This window comes from Sorex fumeus, unplaced genomic scaffold (assembly GCF_029834395.1).
Source record: "Sorex fumeus unplaced genomic scaffold, SorFum_2.1 ptg000034l, whole genome shotgun sequence".
In the NCBI taxonomy this organism is placed as follows: domain Eukaryota; kingdom Metazoa; phylum Chordata; class Mammalia; order Eulipotyphla; family Soricidae; genus Sorex; species Sorex fumeus.
In genome coordinates, this window is record NW_026606091.1 from 42,297,513 (window position 1) to 42,321,210 (window position 23,698).

The 23,698-nt window shown below is 45.6% G+C and overlaps 1 protein-coding gene across 1 annotated transcript in view; it reads left to right on the forward strand.

The window, feature by feature from the left end:
• Positions 1 to 6,606: 6,606 nt before the first annotated feature.
• Positions 6,607 to 23,698, forward strand: part of RAD23B (RAD23 homolog B, nucleotide excision repair protein) — a 43,705-nt gene continuing 26,613 nt past the window's right edge. The window contains exon 1 of the mRNA XM_056117205.1: positions 6,607 to 7,004. Within this exon, the coding sequence (XP_055973180.1) occupies positions 6,939 to 7,004 (66 nt within the window). The 5' untranslated portion in view covers positions 6,607 to 6,938. The remainder of the gene's footprint in view (positions 7,005 to 23,698) is intronic.

Genomic DNA, 23,698 nt, shown 5'->3' on the forward strand with positions numbered 1-23,698 from the left:
CTTTCCTATTCAAGTGGTGTCTTTAAAAGAGACGCAGACACACAAAGTGAGCCCATCATGATGATAGAAGCGCAGACTAAGAAGCTGTGGTTGCAAGCCAAGGGGAGCCAAGCAGGGAACCACCGGCAATTGCCAGCCTCCTTGCCGGCAGCTAAGTACACAGGAGGGGTCTCTGTGGCAGATTTCAGCAGGAGCATAGCTCCTTAATCCTTAATTAATTCTGGACTGCGAGTCGCCAAAACTGTGAACACAACACATCTCAGTTATTTTAAAGGTATGCTTCTTCCCCTTTTCCCACCCATCCCCCCAGCCCATTTCCACGACCCCCTCCCACCCACCCCCCCCATCTCTATAAAACAAACACAGGTCGTTCCTAGGAAGATTCTACAAAAGGATTTTTGATAATGATGTAGGAAAGCAGAAGTAAGTTTCAGCAGCACATAGCACTCTGACATAAGAAAAGAGGGGCTTCCCTGGGTCGAAAAGGGGGACGTCAACAGAACTTGCAGCAGATAACCTGCAGAACCTTGATAAAGGACACAAAGAGGAAAAAGTTCCCAAACTTCACACTTCTATCTCCTGCAGGCAGGCTCAGAAAATCGACTTAAGTAGACCACAGCCCCCTCTTGGGTGGGGGTCAATGGTTGAATGAAGGAAAACAAAAGCTACCAGCACATTTACTGCAGCAACTCTCTTTCCTTCGCCAAGCAATCAATGTTGGGTCTTCACCAATTTGTACTTCATTCACCGAACAGGCATTTTCAGTTTATTATGTGTATCTGTTCACTTTCACTATCATCCCATTGGTTGTCGAAACTACTCGAGTGGGCGCCAGTAACGTCTCTATTCCTCCCAGCCCTGAGATTTTAGCAACCTCTTCTTAATTGTCTTTTCCCCACGATTAGAGGCTCTTTCAGGGTCATTGGGAATGAGACCTATTGTTGTTATTGTATTTGGCATATCGAATACACCACGGGGAGTTTGCCAGGCTCTGCCCGTGCGGGCAGGATACTCTCAGTAGCTTGCCCGGCTCTCCAAGAGGTATGTGTACGATTATCCTACTAGAATACAAACTCTCTGAGTACAGGGATTTGGTTTTGTTCTCTATGATAAACCCAGCATCAAGTTTAGTTTCTGGCAAGGAGAGTTTCAAAAATTGTTTGTTGAATGATTGAGTGCTTTTGTTTTGGGGTCACAGCTGGTGGTGCTAAGCACATTCTGCTAGCTGAATTCAGGAATTCAGGGATGCTTGGGCCATATATGAACCAAGTTGGTCACATGCAAGGCGAGCACCCCACTTGCTGTACGAATGAATGAGTGATCTAAAGTCTGGCACTGTCGTTCTGGAATTCCCTAAGTCAGCACTTGGTGCATCTGCTCACTCATCCTTTTCCCATAAATCATCTGATTTTCAAAAATGTAAGCAAAATTCCCTGGCTTATTACCAGGTATCTGGAATCAACAACTGAGTCCCATGTTTTTTCTTGTCCCAATAGTTCCTTTGAAGAAAAAAATAAACATTTTTTTAATTGAATCACAATGAGATACACACTACGTTACAAAGCTGTTCATGATTGGGTTTTAGTCATGTAACAAAAGTTCCGACACCCGTCCCTTCACCAGTACACACTTCCCACCACCAATGTCCCCAGTTTCCCTCCCACACACTGCCTGCCTCTATGGCACACACTTTTCTTCTCTTTCTCTCACACTCTCTTTCTCTCTTTCCTTTGGCCCAATAGTTCTTGAAGTAGCTGAAGGACTATCCTACAAGGCTTTGCTGATAGGACTTTTACTACTGTGGCCTGTATGGAGGGGTGGGGGCTGAGGGCAAGGGGATGAGGTCCCTATGATCTGTCATGTGGGACTCTGGGTTCAGGTAACTATATCTTATAGAGACAAAATCTGCCCAACTGTTGGTGATGGGAAATGATCAATGGTGGAGGAATGGGTGCTGGAACACTGTATGACTGAAACTGGACTAGGAACAGCTTTGTAACTGTGTTTCTCACTGTTATTCACTTGAAAAAAAAAAAAACCTGCCCAACTTGTACTAATGGGTTAAGAGTGGGTATCTCTGACACACTGTTTTTCTAGAAATTAAGACAAAACAACAAAACCTTAAAAAAAAAAAAACCTTTACTTTGGAAAACTGGATATTAGAGGATGAATCTCTTTTTTTTTTTTTTTTTTGCTTTTTGGGTCACACCCAGTGATGCTCAGGGGTCACTCCTGGCTCTGCACTCAGGAATTACTCCTGGCAGTGCTTGGGGGACCATATGGGATGCTGGGGATCGAACCCAGGTCGGCCGCGTGCAAGGCAAACGCCCTACCTACTGTGCTATCGCTCCAGTCCCTAGGATGAATCTTTTAATTAACATTTAAAACCTGATATTGTCAGGGCTGAGAGAGGGAAGAGTGGGTAGGACCCTTGCCTTTCTGGCAGCTGACCTAGGTTCAATTCTCAGCACCTCATTTGGTCCCTCAAGCCCTGCCAGGAGTGATCCCCAAGCACAGCTGGATGTGACTTAAAGGTCAAATAAATAAATAAAACCTTATCTTGTCACACTCACTTCAGTGAATATACTCTTATAATTTTCTAACAAAATCCTAAAGGCAGTCAAAGCAACTGTTCTAAGAAGTAGGTTTTATTTTCCCCCTAATTCCATTATATTTTTCCTTTCTATATTGTTGGATTTTGCCATGAGCTGAAATATATACTACAAATAGACCTCACGGAAGCATCTCTTGGTCATTTTTTTCTTTTTACAGAGTAGTTGCTATGTATAGCAAAACCAGTTTAAATAGAATAATTCTATACAGCAAATATTGGTTTTTACATGTCTTCATGGGTGGAGCGATAGCACAGCGGTAGGGCATTTGCCTTCTGTGCAGCTGGCCCAGCCGAGCTGGGTGCGATTCCTCCACCCCTCTCGGAGAGCCCGGCAAGCTATTGAGAATATCTCGCCCGCACGGCAGAGCCTGGCAAGCTACCCGTGACGTATTCAATATGCCAGACACAGTAACAAGTCTCACAATGGAGACGTTACTGGGTCCGCTCAAGCAAATCGATGAATAATAGGACAGTGCTACATGTCTTCACACCACACTTATCAATTTTAACTAAAATGACTTCATGTTTTTCACCAGCTTATATCCATATTACATAAGCCTCTAAAGAAAGCATTATGAACAAGAAAGACCATGTTAATACCTGGTGACAGAGCTTATAGCTGAGTTGGCATCAGTCAACGTAGGCTACTGAACACCTAGGGTTTTCTAAGTAATGAGGAAGAAGCGTGAATAAGGATCAGGAATGAGCAGAAATGTAAAACAGGTTAAAAAGAAAAAGCCCAAAACTTAAAAATGGTAATTTCAGGGACAGAAAGAGTACCACAGGTAGGGTGCTTGTTTTGCATGCAGCAAACCTGGCTGTGATCCCCAGTACCCCATATGGTCCCACGAGCACCACCATCAATGATCCTTGAGTGCAGAGCCGAGCTCTGAACTCCAGCAGCTATGGTCTCACAACAAAAAGTGAAATACAAAAATAATCTCAGGTCGATCTATAAAAGAATTTACAGCAAGATAAAGATGTGCCTATTTGGGGCGAGAGAGATGACTCAATGGGCTGAGCACATGCTTTGCAAGTAGGAGGCCTGGTAAGCACAGAGCTGGGGGTTGTCCCTAAGCACTAGTTGGTGTGGTCCACAAACAAGTTCCTATTTCAGAGTTTTCTGGTCCTAGGATGAGATTATCCATGTAAAATGCCTAGAATGGTGTGTAAAGGTTGAATGCATTATCAACATCCTCATACGCTATAAGGAAGTAAATTTGACTTGGAGCATGAATGATAAAAAGGAGTTAGTCATGTAGAGGTCTGGGAAGACAATTTCAAACTGAAATCAACTGCAACTGCAAAGGTCTGAGGCTAGAACCAGTCTAGCCTGTTGGAGGGCTTAAAGATAGGCAGCACAGAGGAATGACAGCGAAGAGTGGGAGTCGGAATGATGAGGTCAGAGAATCTGGCTGAGGTGAGATCATGTGAGCACCTGAAGGCCTGATAAAAGAATTTAAATTTTATTCTAATCTTAACACCTGGTATTAAGAATAGGTATGAGGGCCAGGGAGATGCCTCAAAGGGCTGGAGCACATGTTTTGCATGCTAGAGCCCAAGTCTTTCATCCCTGGCACCACAAGGTCTACTCAGTACTGAGTGGGGAGTATCCCCAAGCACTGTTGGCTGTGATGTTCCCCCCACCTGCACACACACCAAATTAATAATAATATTAAAAAAGAAAAGAACAGATGGTGACATGATTCGATTTGTGAAGGCTGCTGAGTAGAAAGAGGCCAAGCTAGGAGGCAGATAAAGGATAATGATAGCCTTGGACTGGACAAGTAGAAATGATGAGAAATTGACAAGCTAGGGATTTGGTTCCAGGTCTAAAGTTGAAGGTCTAAAGTTGGGAGGAGTAGCTAAGAAATTAGATGTCGTGGTTGAAGAGGGAAGAAGAAAATTATCGGGGACGATGACCAGAAGTTTGGTCTCAGCAGCTGGTGCTTATGGGGTGGAAAAAGAAGAAGAAGAGGAGGACATTTGAGGAGTGGGTGGAGTTAAGAGGACCTAGAAGAAATCAATGGCTCTGTTTAGCTATGCTATGCTGCATTTTAGAGGTTTATTAAATTTCAATGGAAAATACTGTGCAGGCAAATGCCAAACCCTGGCTTTAGTCTAAGGACAGAGGTACAGCAGTTGTTGAGGCATCTCAAAACAAGGGACAAGGTGAGATCAACTGTGACTAGCTATAGATATACAGAAGACAGATGCTGAGCCGATGATTACATATTGAATCATCGTCCAGGGAATGGTGTGCTGTGAGAAGACAAATATCAGATTAATGAAGAGAGAGATTGGTCAGGAAAAACTCTATGGAAGACTTCTACTTGAGGAACTCTTGGAACCCACAGAAAACTACAGTCACACTTATCAGTGAGAAGGTAAGCCCAGAGAGGATATTTGGAATTGGTCATACAACTAATGGTTGAGCTGTAACTTTCCTTTATATTCTTGTGTATGAAACGAGAAGAGGGCGAACCAAGCCCAGAGCTCAAAGTCATTATTCTCTACTACTGAGTTCCTTCCCACTCTTCCTTTATATTCAAATCATGTTTCAGTAAACTGTGAAACAGAGTACCCTATGGCACAGAATACGCTGGACACCAGGAGGACAGGATTAGGAGTCGCTCTGTATGGGCTGGTCTCTGGATGGTTGACTGGCACGTCATCCAATATCCATTTCAGTTGCATCTGTATCAAGGTATATCCTATCAATAATTATAACGAACTATTTACTAGGCTCCCTTACTAAGGTTTTAAACGCATTACTAAATATTTCCCCCTCCTAATAACTGATAAAGTTGACTGTTATTACTGTCCCGTCTTAGCAAGGAGCCACTGGAAACACATTCACCCATCCTGGAAGTAGTTATCCTGTACTTGCTATGTGTCAAGCATGCTATGCTTCTTCAAGCTGGAGACGCCGGTCACACAAAATCCTTGCCCCTGTGCAGCTTCATTCTGGGGTTTAAAGGAGAGGGAAAAAGTAGTCAACAGAATAAACGTGCATCATGCAATAATTAGATGATAAATGGCACTGGAAGGTAAAAAAAAAAACCAAAACAGTAAAGGCCAGACCTAGAGAAGTCGGGGTTTAAAGTCGGGTATCAAGTTTGGAACTGAGAATGCGACATCTGAACAAAGGCTTGAAGGGGGGACCAGATAGCGGTCGGTCTCCCAGGCCTAGAGCATGAACGGCCGCGGCGTGAGCAAAGGCCTGGACATCAATGCCAAGGGCAAACCACGGGCGTAAGAAGATGCAAAAAGGCTTCCTTTCTGAACTGAGTTGCATCGCCCGTTCTTTCTCTCCAAAAAAAGCGAAACGGGGAAGCCCCTGGAGGAGCAGGGACAATCTGACCTCCTCAATCGGCTCAGGGTCCACCCGGGCAGTGCAGCGCTCCCGTCCGAGCTCTCGGGCTTAAAGCAACCCGCTGCTGTCTGTCTCCAAGGCTTAGCCCCCCGGGTCCCGGGGAGAGGCAGCCCCCAACCTCTACTGCAACCCCGCCCCGACCTACCGCCCTCCAGTTCCCCAGCTCCGGGGCTTGGCTGGCATGCACTCAGTCCGGTCTCCACGTAGCGCCTCCCGGGCTACGGCTTGCGCAACTCCGGCCGCGGGGCGGAGCCTGGACCGGGGCCCGACAGCTGCCGCCGCTGCCGCAGGCGGGACAACACCGCCGGCCGCAGACGCGACGAGGGAGCCCCGGAAGCAGCCCCGGCGCCGCCCACAGACCGAGCATGCGCGCGCCCAGTCCGCCCGGGCCGCCGTCTCCGGCCCCGGTGTGGGGGTGGGCGGAGCTACGGCCGCGCCTGCGCAGCACCTCGCCGCACCCTTGCGCCTGCGCGTTGACGCCCGCCCGGGTTTCCAGCCAGCCACCAGCTTTTTTTTTTTTTTCCCCCTTTCCTTTCCTTGGGCTGGGGGGGGGGAGGGGGCGCGTCTCGGCGAGTCACGCTGATGGCGGCCGCCACCCGCCTGTGGTGAGCGAGCGAGCGAGCGGGTTCCGCGGCTGCTCGGGCTCGGCCTGAGGAGGCTCAGCGCGCTCGCCCCAGCGCGGGACTCTGTGGCCGGCGCGCGGGAGCAGCAGGCCGGCGGCCGTCGCCAAGGCCCGGGGCCAGCGGGGCTTCGGGGGCGAGGCCCGCGCGGCGGCGGGGCGAATGTGACGCGCCCCCACCCCCCACGCCGCCCCCCACGCCGCCTTTTCCTCCCGAGTGCGCCGAGCCGCGCGGCGACCCCGGGGCCCCGCCAGGCCACAGACCCCGCCCAGCGGCCAGCAGCAGCCGGAGCAGGCGGGCAGGCCCCGACGGCGGCGCGGCGGCCACCATGCAGGTCACCCTGAAGACCCTCCAGCAGCAGACCTTCAAGATCGACATCGACCCCGACGAGACGGTGCGAGCGAGCGGGACCCCCCCCACCCACGCCAACCCCGGGCGCGCGCGGGGCCGGGCGGGGGGTGGGCGCGCGGGGCGGGCGGGCGGGCGGCGGCCCCCGGGAGCGTCCGGCCGCGGGGCCTGGGCAGCGTGCGGGGAAGCCGCGGCCGGAGCTGCCCCCGAGGGCCCGAGCGGGCGACCCCCGGAGCCCCCCGGGACGGCGCCGCGAGCCCCGGGCGTTGGGGGAAGCGGAGGAGGAGGTGGAGGTGGAGGCCGAGGCCGCGCGGGCTCGGGGCCTGCAGGGCCGACCCCCACCCCCACCCCCACCCCGCCCCGCACCCCCGGCCACCCTCGCCCCCGGCGGCGGGGCTTTGTGGCCGCGGGCGGGGCGGGGCGGGCGGCGGGGGCCGCGGGCTGCTGGCGGATGGCGTGGCCGGACGGAGCGCGCCCGCGCGGGGCCGCGCGGCCCAGGCAGGCCCGGGGAGCTGGTCGGCGGCGCGGCCGCAGGGGGAGGGGCGCGCCGGGAGTGGGGGGCGGGGGGAGGGAAGGGAAGGGAGAAGGGAAGATGCAGGCGGCGCCCCGGAGGCTGCCCAGCCGGACCCGGGCCGGGCCCCGAGATCCTCGACGTGGTGGTGGTCGTCGCTTAGGAATTTAAATTTAAATTAAAAAAAAATATATATATGTAGGATATTCGCAGATTTGCGCCTGCCCGAGGAGGAGGGGTGTGGGGTCGTGGAAGTTTTCATTATGTGCGCGCGCCCCCTCCCCCCCCCCCGTTCCCCGTGCTTGGTTAACCCTTTCATCGGCGTAAACCTGGTGGGACCGTTGAGCTGCTGCAGCCCTCCCGCCGCCGCCGCCGGGAAGTCCCTCCCCCTCCCCCCCTCCCACCACCCCAACCCGGACCCCAGACCCAGATTGCACGCTCGGAGGCCTCCTCGGGGTCTTTGGGGGTTCTGGTTGTTGTTTGGTGGGTTGTGGGTTTTTTTTTTTTTTTTTTTGGGCCTTCGGGTCTTCGAGATGCCGCCCCTGAAACTCGGCCCCCTCCCTCCCGGATTATTGTGTGTCGCCTCGAGTGCCCGATCGTGTAAGATTTTGGTAGGGGTCGGAACTCGGGCCTGCCGCCGACAACCCCCCCTCCCTCCTCCCCACCCCCCCCTTTTGTGATCTCTTTAGCCCCGTTTCGAGGTTGGAAGAAAAAGAACTTTTGGAATCTCGTCTGTCCCTAGACCCTTGGACGCGGAGACGTCCACGTGGTGAATTCGCGCTGGGGCCGCCGTCTCGTCCGGAGTTGTGCCTCTCCGAGTCCCTAGTTTGAAATGGCAGGAACTTTTTTTTTTCCTTTTTTTTCTTTCTTTTTTTTTTTTTAACAAAAACATGTGCAGAGTCCAGGAATGCCGCCACCCGTGGGGATTTGCTGCTTGCGTTTTTTGGAATAGCGATTCTAGACACGGGCAGGGACGGGCTTCGTGCTAAGTTCAGACCCGCGAGTTTTTGTCCCTCTGTATTTTCAGAAGGGGCTGGGTTCCTTTGGGGCGCATTTCGGGGACTGCAGACCTCGAGCTCTTTTTGTGGGTTTTGCAGTTCGTTTCATGTGACCCGGAGACTCGGGTAATCTCTTCCACTTGCATCCTCTGCTTCAGTGAGGATTGTGCCTCCCTTGCGGGGACGTGAAGATTACATGCTGTTTTTACCGATAATAAAAAAGATAGTTGACCAGTGACTACCAGTGAGTGAGTGAATAATGTACACATTATTTAATGCTAAAGTTCTCTCTGTTTTGCTTACTTCCTGAACAGATTTCGTAACTTTTTGGGGGGAATTGTGACAAGTAATTGATCCTGAGATGTTCTAGTCTAGTGTCTACATGTGATAAGTCCTTTTTAAGATGCAGGAGATACCAATTATGAAACAATATTCTGACCACCTGTGAATTCTTAATACTAATAAGTCAGATTCTTCTACTGGTTGTGCCCTTCCAGGTTAGAGAATGAAAGTTAACGTGCAGCTGCCTTTAATGTTTTCAGATAAAACACTTGTAGCTGGAGTGGTAGCACAGCGGGTAGGGTGTTTGCCTTGCGCGCGGCAGCGGCCTGACCCGGGCTAGATTCCCAGCATCCCATATGGTCCCCCCCCAGCACCGTCAGGAGTGATTCCTGAGTGCATGAACCAGGACTAACTAATCCCTTGTACACCGCAGGCTGTGACCAAAAAACAAAAAAAAATTTTACGCTCGTAAATGTCTGTTTGACTATATACATATATATAAAATATAGCTCTTTGACTTTATATATTCTTTGTGCTTATAAATGTTGCTGTGGCAAGAAATTTACCTACCAGTCTATGATACTCAAAATTACAGAAATACTGAAACCTAAATGCATTTTTTATAAAAATCCTTGCTTGGGTTCCTTGAAGTTGAGAAGTGTCTGCTACTTGCTTCACTGATTTTTTTTTTTTCCTTTTTTGGTCACACCCGGGGATGCACGGGGGTTACTCCTGGCTCTACACTAGTGCTAGGGGTGCATATGTGATGCTGGGAGTTCGATCCTGGGTCCACCGCGTGCAAGGCAAACACCATGCCTACCATGCTATCGCTCCAGCAGCCCGTCTTCACTGATTCTTGGGGCACTTTATAGTTAGAAATATTTTAGTATACATTCTTAACTATACTTGCTATCCTCCAGTTTGTTTTAAGGGAATACATTAGCTCTATGAATTACAAATATGTTTCTGAAAGTGTATTTTTGGAAGGCTGATTGTTCATCTTTGGAGGTTGGGGGGGACTCACCCAGTTGTGCTCAGCGCTTATTACTGGCTCTACACTCAGGAATCCCTTTTGGTGGGCTCAGGCCACCATATAATGCTGGAGATTGCGTGTCAGCCATGCAAGGCACTGCTACTAGTACTCTGGTCCCCAGAGCTTCATCTTTTTTGGCCACATCTGGGGTACTCATGGCTACTCCTATCTCTGCTCAGGGATTACTCTTTTTTTTTTTTTTGCCCTTTTTTTGGGGCGGGGGGGTCACACCCGGCAATGCTCAGGGGCTAGTCCTGGCTCATGTACTCAGGAATTAACTCCTGGCGGAGCTCCGGGGACCATATGGGATGCTGGGAATCGAACCTGGGTTGGCTGCGTGCAAGGCAAACGCCCTCCCGGTTGTGCTATCCCTCCAGCCCCTCAGGGATTACTCTTGGTGCTACGGGTGATTCCCCTCATTCATATGAGGGGTGGGGTGTGGATCAAACTTGAGCAGTTACCCCATTCTACCATCTTTGGGAGCCCTTGCTTCATCTTTTTTTGTTGCTGTTTATTATAATTTTGTTGCAATTTACAGAAACAAAAATTAACAATTTTGGGCAGCAAAGGAAAAGTACCTGGTGCTTGACCATTTACTTAAAACAGTTTGTAGATTACTATAACATTTTCAAGATACATACTTTAGTTCCATCTCTGTAGGTTTTTAAATTAACTTCCCCCCACCCACACACAGCATATAGATTATCTTGAGAAGGTGGGATGGGTGAGGGGAGTTTGGGCTATACCCAGCTGTCCTCTTGGCTTACTCCTGGCTCTGTGATCTGGGGATCATATATGATGCCAGGGATCGACCATTCTTGGTTGGCTCTGTGCATGGAAAGCACCTTATGGACTATACTATTTCTCCCCTAAGTTAACTTTTTTTGTTGGAGGGGGTGGAGGGCATACTTGGTGTTTAAACTTACTCCTGGCATGGCTCAGGGAACCATATGGGGAGCTAGGGATCGAACCTGGGTTGGCTACTTGCAAGGCAAGTGCCCTACCTCATCTACTCTGTCTCAGCCCCAACATTTATTTTTGACATGGCACTCAAGAATTCCGGTAAGAAGAAGCAATGAAAATTATACTAATTCAAGGAGACTTCGTTCTGGTTTTAATTTGTAGAATTAAACCAGAAAAATTAGATATACAGCTAAAAAATAAAGAATATAATCAGATTTGGGGCTGGAGCGATAGCACAGCGGTAGGTGTTTGCCTTGCATGCAGCCAGCCCGCACGAGCTGGGTTCGATTCCTCCGCCCCTCTCGGAGAGCCCGGCAAGCTACCGAGAGTATCTCGCCCGCACGGCAAAGCCTGGCAAGCTACCCGTGACGTGTTCGATATGCCAAAACACAGTAACAACAAGTCTCATGATGGAGACGTTACTGGGCCGCTCGAGCAAATTGATGAATAACGGGAGGACCGCGACCGTGATTCAGATTTGGTAAGATTCATAGGGAAAGCTACATTAAGTGGACAGTATCCTGAGACCTCTATTTTCTCTGCTCAATGTTAGTCTTTGGTTTTTACTTAGAAGTAACTGGAAATTAAGTGCCTTAGGGAATATAGAAACTCCTTTTGAGATGAACAGCAAAAATGGACTGGGAGATGAGGACCAGGTAATGATTCATTTGTTTTACACGCAGTTCTTGAGTGACCTTTGACAGGAATGTAGTACTGGTATATCTATGTCAGACAAGATCTGTATTTTCTTTTCTGGGAAACATTGCCTGAATTGGAGCTCAGTAGAATAGGGAATCTACAAAATGAGAAAAACAAGAGGATTATGGTTTTTGTTAATTCTCCCTCCCCCTTTAAATTAGCATAATTTTTCAAATTTTTTTTACAATTCTTGGGTTTTGTTTTGGGGACAGTGCTCAAGGGACCTTCTAGTTGCGGGCATCAAGCCCTGCCTGATTGGCCGCATGAAAAGCAAATGCCCTACCCACTCTGTTACTGCTCCCCTCCTCAATTTGGGGGGAAGGTGGAGGACACCACTAGTGATATTCAGGGATCAGTCCTGGCTCTGCAATCAAGGATCATACCTGGCAGGCTTTGGGACAAGTGACTTACTTGTTAGGGTCCCTTCCCTAACATTAGGTGCTTTGAACTATTTTCTGTTATCTTCCGCTGTTACTCATTGCAAAACAGGCTTTTGTTACTACATTAAGAGTGCATCCCCTATTACAAGAAAATTCAAACCATTAGAAACAAAATTTGTGGGATTAATTACCTAGCTAAGAGAATAATGTTGTATATATGGTATTCTATTTTGAAACATGACTTACTATAAAATGTGGGAGAGGGGCCATAGTACAGTGGGTAGGTCGTTTGCCAGGAGTAACCCCTGAGCATCGCCAGGTGTGACCCAAAAAGGAAAAAAAAAGATGTAGGAGAAATTTAATGGGATTAATAGTGTTCAGAGATACCTAATTGCTGTTCTTTAAACTTCTGGTGGTATGATGGACATTTGGAGGCAAATGGTATACACACATTCTTTATAGTCGGATCTATGGTCACGTGGTAATTTTGTTTTGCTCATTAAGATCAGATATATTGGACCTGAGAAAAGAGGACAAGAGAAAAGGTGCACACTTGCTTTGCACGTGGTAAGTCCCGGGTAGGTTCTTGGTGCCATATATGGTTCCCCAGCACAGCTACACGTGACCTCTTTGCAATGCCAGATGTGGCCACAAATCAAAACAGAGGAAAGAACAGGTATATCAAAGAACAGAAGTTTGGATGATTATAAAGTGGACATTTTTGCTGTTTACTGAAAATGGTACTGAAATGACAAAAAATAGGTGATTTACAAATTAACTCCTTCAGTCTGCTAGCGCTTACCACTGTTAGTACTTTGAAATTGCTGGGAGAAAAAAAAAAAGGAAAACCTAGCAGTTACAATTGCTAGGTGAAGTTTGAATCATGTAAATGGCAACTGCCTGTGATGAGTGCCTGTTGAAGAACAGGGTCTCTGCTCTTTCCTCTGTGGAATTAACCCACAGAGTCCCAACAGGTTGAGAAAAGACTTGAAATGCACAAAAATGAGATTTACTCTGTGACATCAAAGCTATGTGTGTACACTTTAAATTTTTGGTAAAAGAATTGTAAAGATTTAACCACGAATCTTTTTGGTTGGTTGGTTTTGGGGCCACACCCAGTGATGCTCATGGCTCACTTCTGGCCAGGGTGGGGGACCACATGTGGTGTCAGGGAATCTCTAACCTAGGTCAACTGTGTGCAAGGCAAGTACCCAATTCGCTGTACTGTTGGCTTCAGCCCAGTTTTAAATAACAATATATTTAGCTTCTTAGTTTTTGTAAAAAAAAAATGATTTTGCTTTATGGATTATTTGAATAGTGGTGATTCGGCTATAAAATACTATAATCTCACCCTACTGTATACAGTATTTGCTGCCCAATGTGTATTGAATTTTTCCTTTTGCACTCACTGTATTTTAAACAGTCATTCTTGGAGTTGGAGAAATAGTACAGTGATTAAGATGTTTGTCTTTCATGCAGCCTGTCCTACCTCAGTATTTCTTCTCACCACCAAGTATGTTTTCCTAAGCACTATCAGAAATGATTCCTTAACACTGAACCAGGAGAAGCCCTTGAGCAGAAAAAAACAAAAGTTCAAAAACCTAAATTAAAAAAGTGTGAAAACAGTGATATTATGGTGGTTTCTTAAAATATTAACCAATAAATTATTAATATGCCATAAGCAGAGGTGAAATTAAGATTTCTTTGCATATTGTTATAATACAGAGGTTCCCAAATTTCACTGGTCTGCTGCTCCCTTTCAGAGATCAGTCCTTTTTCAACCCCACCCCCACTCCCCAACTTTTAAACTAACAAAGTGTTTTCTAATTGCACTCAAGGCTGTTACTACAATCTCCTCTTTCCAACTCCCCTCACCTAATTGGGGAAACACTGAAAAATTGTTGTACCTGGGAAATCAGGTGTGTATAGTTTCTACCAGATTAATTTATGTTTGCTGGCTTCACTAGGCATTTACAGAGAACTTTTGTGCAAAATGCATATTTGATGAACTATATGTGTTGGTGATCTTTTTTTTTTTTTTTTTTGCTTTTTGGGTCACACCTGGTGATGCACAGAGCTTACTCCTGGCTTTGCACTCAGGAATTAGTCCTGGCGGTGCTTGGGAGACCATATGGGATACAGAGAATTGTATGTTGTTTGCCTGTGTGCAAGGCAAACACCCTACCTGCTGTACTATTGCTCCAGTTTCCATATTGATTAATTTACTTGCTGTTTGTTGATTACTTACTGTGCTGTTATGATGCATACATTCTGGAATTAATTAAAAAAATAGAATTGACAAATGGCTATGTGGAGTTAGAAAAGTGTGTGATGTGCTAATGAAAACTTAAAAAAAAGAAAGGTGTGTGATGTGATAGTGAATGAGCAGATAAATTAATGGCTCACAGGCCTTATGAGATGGTGTGTGTGTGTGTGTGTGTGTGTATTTTTTTAAATCCGCAAACCTTTACATACTGTCTTACCTGATCCTAGCAGGTTAGGGGAATCTGCGGTTGAGATGTGGGGTCAGGCACGACTTTGAAATGTGCTTTGAAAGAAGCAGGACATTCCACAATAAAATAGGATGCCACTGAGGGATTTTAAGCAAGAGAGAAAAATATTTTTTATGATTAAAAAAAAGTTATGTTGGGGGCCTGAGATAAGACAGTATGTGATGGTGCTTGCACTGATGCTGGCGCCACATAATGTCCCTGAGCACTGTCAGAAGTGAGAGCTGTAAGCACAAAGCCAGGAGTAAGCCTTGACAAATATGCCCTGCCTCCACCCTCAAATAGTTAAAATGAGAAGGGATAGTATGATGTGGAAGAGTAAAGCAAAGAAACACTTTCAAAAAATTTTTTTTAATTTGATAGGATATTCGATTACATTAATATTCAAACACCAGTTCCACCATCATTACACCTTCCCACCAGCATATTTGGGAAGTTTCAGTCCCGAACCCCAATCCCTGCCCCAAAACAGAACTGAAATAATGTATTTTGTATTGTTTGTTATGGAGAAATCACTGTGGAGTTAGAAAAGTGTGTGATGTGCTAATAAAAAACTTAAAAAAAAGAAAGGTGTGTGCTGTGATAGTGAATGAGCAGATAATGGCTCACAGGCCTTATGGGATAGGTATGTGTGTGTGTGCGATACAGAAAGTATCCTTAGAGGAAGGAGTGTGAAGATTATTGTATTTTGACAGGGCCCATTAAGACCTTCTACAAGAGATCACTAACATGTTGTTAAAAGTTGAGCCTGGTGTGCTTTTGTGTATATATATTTATCTATAATATATATGTAAATTTCCCTCTAAGATTGGTTGCCTACTACTGTGAACCCCGTGAAATGTGTCGCAGTACTCCTGGAATATGGGTAGGGTGTATCCTATGAAGCATTTGCATCTGTGCAGTCCAGGAAAATGTTCACTCGTGGGTGAGGCTTGGCTGGAGCATGTGGAGAGTGACTGTGAGGGTGGTGGTAGGTGGGTTCTGGAGGTTTTCAGCTGCCAGGACTGGGTCCCTTGGGGTGGGGAGGGCTCTCACCTGCCCCCCTTCAGGATGCCTTGAGTGAAACGGCCTGGCGCGGGGGGTATGGGGACATGGTATGGGGAGTGTCATTTTATGCTCCCTTCGGTGAGAGAAGGACACGCAATCTGGATGGTGGCCTATGACGAGATCATCTGGCCTCAGCCAGAGGTCGTTTTTGGGCGTGACTGCTGAGTCGCTGGAGATGGGATCTCCCTGGTCCGTTGAACCCAGGGTTCTCAGTCACAAAGTCCTGCATACCTGGGTTAAGGAAACCAGTCTTAAGGAATTGAAACTTTGAGTAGGGAGGTAGGAGCAGTTAATTGGAGAGATGTGAGTAGATTTAGAGTGGTTGTGAGAATTTTTTGATGGGTTGGAGTGGGGGGAAATTGGAAAAGCAAAAGTTAAATATAACTTGTATGAATAATTATGTTCCTTACTGAAATGTAGAGGCCAGGGAAATAAACTGGTTTGGAGTTAGAATAAAAATTCAAAATTTAAGTTAGCCTGTTAGCTCCTGGAGCACACAGCCATATATTTGGCCGAGCAGCATTTCCATAGCTCAGCAGTACTGACAGCTGAGTAGGAGCATAGCAGATTAGTGGGAAAGTTGCATAGAAGTCCAGTAGAAGCTAGAAGCATAGAAGCTCAGTGAGAGAAAACAGAAATACGGAAGGCCCAGCTCACATCTAATAGATCGGTAAATCCTCAGACAATAACTTTAGTAAGCACAGTTGTGAGATATATGTTGTAACAAGAAATGTAAAATTATTTTGTGCCTGCCAGGGGGCAGACTGGGGGTGGGGGATGGGACATGGAGGCATTGGTAGACAGAACGCCACACTTTGGTGGGATTGGTTTTGGAACATTGAATATCTGAAACAACTGAATTGTAAACAGCTTTGTACATCACGGTGTTTAAATAAAGTTTCGTTTTTTAAAAGTTAACTTTTGGGGATTGCTTAGAACACCCTTGACCCCAGAGATAAGGGAGGAGGACAGAAAAGGAGAGAAATCAAGTGGGGGGAGAAGATGGAGGAAGGGAAGTGATGGGAAAAGGAATCTGGGCCTCAGTTACACTGGTGATGTGGGAGAGTGTATACTTACGTAACGAAAGCAAGGCCCAGAAGCCCTGAAACACCTGAGATCTAAAAAGGGTGACTACTGAACTTTGTAATGTGCCTGTCGGATGGCAGGAGGGTGAGGGCAGGTGGGTGGGGGCCTTGGTGTTGAAATATGCTTAAAATTCAGCTGGCAATAGCTGTAAATCATGGTTCGTTAAAAATTTGTTTTTAAAAGACTAGCCTATTAAACATAGAAATAGGGATCACGAGAACTTTGTTAGAAATTCTGATACAGAGAGAAGTTTTGGCTGGAAATAGAGGAATCAAAATTTTCATAGAGCGCAATATGTATGGTTGGGTGTATGTATACAACCAGTTGTATATGGTTTATTTTGATTAATGTCAGTGAACGAAAGCAGTCTTTTACATTGCCCATTGCTTAAGAAAATTGAACTGTAATTTCTGTATTATCCACAGCATATTATATGCTACTTGAGTTGAGGAATCTTGGTGACTCTTTTTTAAGTGATAAATAAGATGGAGAGTAGACAAACTGGCAGGCTACCGAATGTTACCTGCCCACACGGCAGAGTCTGGCAAACTCCCTGTGGCGTACCCAATATGCCAAATACCAGTAACAATGAAGGGTCTCATTCTCCTAACTCTGAAAGAGCCTTGAATATGACACTTTTTAAAAAAAATCTCAGGGCTAGGATGAAGGAGACGTTACTGGGGCCTGCTCAAGGCAATCGACGAATAACAGGATGGTTGTGATTGTGATTGTGAAGTTGGAGAGTAGGACTGAATCCTGGAATGCTCTTAAAAAACGAACAGTGCAGGAGTAATCTTGAGGTAGGAGAAATCCAAGAAAACATTTCACAGAGTAGGAGAAGGTCAAATATATCTAGTTTTTGGAAATCAAAAATAAGATTAAGAAATAGGCTTGGCTTTCAGTTTTGGCAGCCTGGAGATGAGTGACCCATTAGTTTCCATGGAGAAGTCGACTAGAAGCTAAATTTGAGAAGAATGAGTGGAAGATAAGTGTACATAGTAATGGAGACATTGCCAGTTTTAACTGGCAATAATGGCTACTACACATCAGGAGATGTGTACATACTGCCCATTTTCCTGATGTGTAGTAGCCATTAGTTGTGGGTTAAAATTTTGTGAAGGTTTTCATAACAATTTTGAGCTTCACGGCATGATACTGTTATAAATCTGCAATATACTACGTGATTTCATTTCATTTCATCATCCTGTTATTCGTCGATTGCCTCGAGCAGGCCCCAGTAACGTCTCCTTCATCCTAGCCCTGAGGTTATATTCAAGGCTCTTTAGGAGAATGAGACCCATCATTGTTACTGGTATTTGGCATATTGGGTACGCCACGGGGAGTTTGCCAGACTCTGCCCTGTGGGCAGGCTACATTCGATAGCCTGCAAGTTAGACCGTCGTGAGGCAGGTTAGTTTTACCCTACTGATGATGTGTTGTTGCCACATACTACGTGATACTACATGATAAAGAATCTTTGGTAGTGGCTGCTTTAATAAGAAGCAATTAAATCTGGTTAGTAAACTTACTAGTCATTTTTATGAAAGATGTCCTTTTTTGGAGGTGGGAGACCCCACACCCTGCTGTGTTCTGGCCTTACTCATTGCCCTGTGCTCCAGGATCACTCCTGACTATGCCCAGGAGACCGTAGTTGCACTGGGGGTCTAGCCTGTGTTGTCTGCATGCAAGTCTAGCCCTCTGTACAGTAATCCCTCTGACCCGCCATATGTGATAGTAGTGAAGGTAAGGCACTTGACTTGAATGCATCAGACCCCCCCACACACACACACTCCCCCCATTTGGTCCTTGGCACCATGTATGTTCCCCTGAGCATCTCCAGGGGTCACTCTTAAACACAGAACCTGGAATAGCCCATGAGCACTACTCTTAACAGGTGTGGCTCAAGAATATAGAAAAAAGACATCTCCTATCTGATTTAAAAAACATGTTCTATATATTAAGAAATTATGGAGAGCCCGGCAAGCTACCGAGAGTATTCGATATGCCAGACACAGTAACAACAAAGTCTCCAATGGAGACGTTACTGGGCCCGCTCGAGCAAATACTATAGAAATATGTTCTATATATAATAATGGAGGGCTGGAGCAATAGCACAGCGGTTGGGCGTTTGCCTTGCACAAGGCCGGCCCTTGTTCGATTCCTCCGCCCCGCACAGCAGAGTCTGGCAAGCTCCCCTTGACATATGTATTCGGTATGCCGAACACAGTAACAGGTCTCACAGTGATGGAGACGTTACTGGGCCCGCTTGAGCAAAATCGATGAACAGGAGGACAGTGCTACAATGCTACAGTGCTACATAGTAATGGAATTTAATATTATGCATATTCTCTATATATAGAAAAAGAAGGATGTTACTGCCTGCGTCCTAATTTTTCTTCATCAATCTCATCTAGTGATTTTTCTATTCTTCCTAGTTATGAACTCCCATCTTCAATAAACCAACTCATACCATTCCAGTACTGGAGAAAGGGGAAGTTCCAGCTACCTGCTTTTACTATCATGCTTTACCATTTTTCTGATTTTAATGCTAATCACTGGCCCTCCCCTACGTTATTTATCACTTAAATTGGGTCACTGATTATAGTCACTCCCTTGCAAGGGTCAGCGTAGCTTAGCCCTTGAGCTAGACCGCCTGGATTTCAGTTCTTGGCTATACACTTGCTGTGTGACCCAATTATGTGCCTGTTTACTCATCTGTGAAATGAGGATACTGGTACTGGAAGTACTTACCGCAGAGTGTTGCTGGGAAGGTTTGCGAGTTTGAGATAATACAGTGTTTGGCAGCATGGGCTCTCTCTCACACTCTGTTCTTGCTTAGAAAAAGCCAAATGTGATTAAATGCACTTCGCTGTTTTTTTACTTGCACTTGGCCAGCTAAATCAACATATAGCAGCATTTCGCTTTTCTCATTTAAACTGAAGAATGTTCGTTATTTTGTGAGAGTCACACCATTCACTAGTTTGTTACCCTTCTACTGCCACAGGAAGATTTCCTGTCTCCTATTTTCAGTGGATGACTGTAGGTGTTGGTTTTTATTGAGACTATAAAAACAACTGGGACACAGCTACACAAGGACCTTCTTTCTGAGCTACCTACCTGCTTGCTTCTTTTTGTTGAGGGTAGCTATTATGAATGGGGCTAAGGCCTCTGCCTCCTCTTACCTGCAAAGGATATCACCTTTATTGTTCTTTGTCTGCATCATCAGTTTTTCTATTTCCAGAGCATGCGAACATTTTCACCGTCTTGATAAAACCTCTCCTTTGCACGCTGTGTACCTTGGTGCAATCCGCAGCATCCCCCGTGGTTCCCCAAACACAGCCAGAAGTAATTCTTGAATGCAGAGACAGCAGTAGACCTTGAGCATTGCCAGATAGGGCCTCAAAATCATAAAAACAAAAAACTCCTTTACCAACGCACTGTTTTATTGTCCCATTTCTCTGCTCTTTCTGGCAGCAAAGTGTTAAGAGTAGCTCAATTCTGTTTACTTTTTCCCTCATTTTTACTTTTTTTTTTTTAAATTTATGTTTTAGCTTTTTGAGTCACACCCAGCGATGCACAGGGGTTACTCTTGGCTCTGCACTCAGTGTTGATAGTGGTGCTCAGGGGATCGTATGGCATTCCGGGGATTGAACCTGGGTCAGCCTTGTGCGAGGCAAATGCCCTACCCACTGTACTATCGCTCCAACCCCATTTTACTTTCTTTCATCTTTCTAGTGTACTCAATCTTCAGTGCCGATGTGGTAGTGTTTTTTAGTCATTGCCGTAATATATTTTATGATAAAATTAGTTGCGCTGATATTCATAGAGCCATTGGGGGTATACATAGCATAGTTTTCTGAGAATTGCATTCTGAATTTCAAATTACACTTGAAATTACTGCTGCCTTTTGGATTATAGCTCCAGCTTGATGTTTGATTGCTTTTAATTTCCGTGTTGTTGTGGTGCTTCTATTTGAACGAAAACTATCTTTTACATTCTTTCATTCCTTGGGTCCTACAGGGTTGTTTTTTTCTCTTGCACTGAAGTTTCCTGACCTCTGTAGAATTAGCTAGAACATGTTTTCCTGTGAGAGATTTAGGAAGTCCTCCCTGGTGCCTATTCAGGTTTCACAAATGGAAGCCTACCACCTGAAGAACAAGATAGGAATAGCTTTATCTGTAGTGGAAATTGCTGTTTGGTTTAGGGAACTTCTTCCTTTTTTGCTATTGTTAATTCCTAAAATCTAGTTCTTGTTTTTTCATTTAAGCTATGTAGTATTAAAACTACTGCCTGAGACTTTAAAAAATAAAATTTTCTTTCAAAACTTCACTGTATTGTGTAATATTGGTAAGCAGTATTTGGGCAGTGCAGTGAGGTGGGTTTTTTTTTTTTTTTTTTTTTTTTTTTTTGCTTTTTGGGTCATACCCGGCGATGCTCAGGGGTTACTCCTGGCTCATGCACTCAGGAATTACTTCTGGCGGTGCTCGGGGGACCATATGGGATGCTGGGAATCGAACCTGGGTCGGCCATGTTGGCTGCATGCAAGGCAAACGCCCTACCCACTGTGCTATCGCTCCAGCTCCGTGAGTTTTTTTACTTTTAAACTAAAAGTATTTTTTTATCTATTACATAAATATATGTAATATATTTGAAAACTCAATTAGCAGGGCTGGAGATACAATACATCAGGTAAGGCAAGCGTCTGACTAGGATTCAATCTCTGGCATCCACTTTAGTCCCCTGAGCACTACCAGGAGTGATTTCCTGATTGCAGTGCCAGGAGTAACCCTAAAGAGTGGCTCAAGCCCCCCTCCCCTAATGAATCAGAAACTAGAGTTTTTTCCTACGGATTAGTATACTTTATTCATTTGTGTGTGTGTGTGCAGTGAATACTTAGTATATCTAATGTCATCGTTCCTTTTTTTCCCTTTAACTTCACTTAAACACCATGGTTTACAAAGTTGTTCATAATACAGTTCTTTTGAACGTTCAGTGTTCCAGCACCAGCCCTACCCCCAGTGTGACCTTCTCTCCCCATTGTCCCAGTTTCCTACCCACTCCTCAAGCTTGTCCCCTTAGCAGGCACAGAGTTATCAACATTTTTTTTACAATGAAATGGTAAGTGGAATTATCAAAAAATAGCTGTTTTGTGATATCTCACAGTAGTGTTATTAAATCTTTGAGGCTTTACAGAACTATGTTTTGCTAGATAAACCTTCTGGGTTATTGTTTTCACTTACTGGGTTTAGTGGGCTGCTCTGCTACTTTCCCATCTAATTTACTTTGCTCCTGCTGTGGAATTTTGGAGGTGTCACAAGGTCACACATGTGGCCTCACAGCCTGCCTGCCTTCAGAGAGGCCCCAGAGTCTTCAGCCCAGAGACCCTGGGTGAGTTTTGTTGGCTTGGTGTCTCTTCCAAGATCATTTGTGAAGCTGGGCCTTTTTTTGTTTGTTTTAAATTGAATCACCGTGAGATACAAAGCTGTTCAAAGTTCTATTTCAACTGATGGGTGTTCGAAAACTCATCCCTCCACCGGTTCCCATTTCCCACCACCAATGTCCCCAGTTTCCCTCCCTCCACCCTCCTCTCAGACTGTCTCTATGGTGGGCCTCTCCTCCTTCTCCCTCCCCGCTTTTGGGCGTCATGGTTTGCAATACAGGTACGGAGAGGTTATTATTGTTCCTTTACCTATTTTTGAAGTTGGGCCATTTATATCAGTCTTATAAAGGTAAAGGTAAAAGGTAAAGGCCCTCCCGTTGATCGTCGATTTGCTCGAGCGGGCCCAGTAACGTCTCCATTGGAGACTTTGTTGTTACTGTGTCTGGCATATCGAATACTCTCGGTAGCTGGCCGGGCTCTCCGAGAGGGGCGGAGGAATCGAACTCGGGTCGGCCATGTTGGCCGCTTGTAAGGCGAATGCCCTACCGCTGTGCTATCGCTCCAGCCCATCAGTCTTGTAGTGTTTACTATTCAAGTGAGTTCAGTTAAGGTTTCTCCCATTTCACCACTGATGGATATTTAGCGTGGTTTTCAGTATCGCATAGTGTGTAGTTACTGTGGTACACAATTTTTGTTCATGTTTTTGAAGTATTTGAGCATCCCCTAAGAATTGATTGATGTAGAATTATAAAAAGTCAACAAACTATCTAAAAAAAATGCCCCCTCTCTCTACTCAGAGCACCAATAGGAGCACCAATCTGGATTTAGAGCTGAATACTGTACCTCCTGTGTTGATCTTTCTGTTTCTGTGCTCTGAAATATCTGTCTCAAACTGAGAATTGTAGTAATTATATATGTATATATATATATCTGTGTTTATTTTTACTACATAATGGAATAACAGAAAAATCCAGTAGCTTAAAGTATAAACATTATTCATAATTTCTTTAAGTTGTGAATTCAGGAGTGACTTAGCTACTCTGGCTCAGACTCCAGTTACTTTAATTCAGTATTTCTCAAAGTAGTGCTACTGCTGCCCGGGAAATGCTTGGAATAATGGGGAGTGGGTGGAGGGGGGTGTTATATCCTAGGGTGCAATTGTGGAGCACTTTGTTTTCTTAAAGAAGGCAGCTTTTGAAGGGAGTGTGCCGAACAAATCCTTATCTGAAAAGGGATAGCTGATCAGAGACATTTGTGGAGTTCTCAAACTCTGATTCTCACCAGGGCACACAGATGAAAGTTGTGTAAATGGGCGAGGACATAGTGGTAGGACTCAAGGGAGCCTCTAGTATCTCGTATCTCTCCTGCCCATGAAATCTCTTAAATGTTTGACTTAATAAAAGATGGATTCTCATCTGCTTCAGTATACAATTTTTTTGTAGTAATTACATTTCTGGGCCCGCTCGAACAAATCAATGAACAGCAGGAGGACAGTGACAGTGACATGCTTTAGAACACTCATGCAGAGACACTCTTGTATACTTGTGAAAAATTGACAGTGGGGAAAAAGGCAAAATAGTCTTGGCGTTATAAGCCACCTAATAGGGGTTTGATTCCCTAAAGGTAGCTGTATAAAGGGTTAACTAGGTGTTTACCCACATGAGTAATTAACACATGGGGGTGGGGGGTGGGGATGGGGGGCAGTACTGGAATTGAAGGCTCTTCCTGTTTGCTTAAAGAAGGTAGATTTCCAGGGGTATACTAATTAAAAAAAAAATTCCCCTGAAAGGCACCAGTAGGCAGTGGTCTATGGCCTTTACCCAAGAAATTTGGTACTGTTGTTTTTGGTAG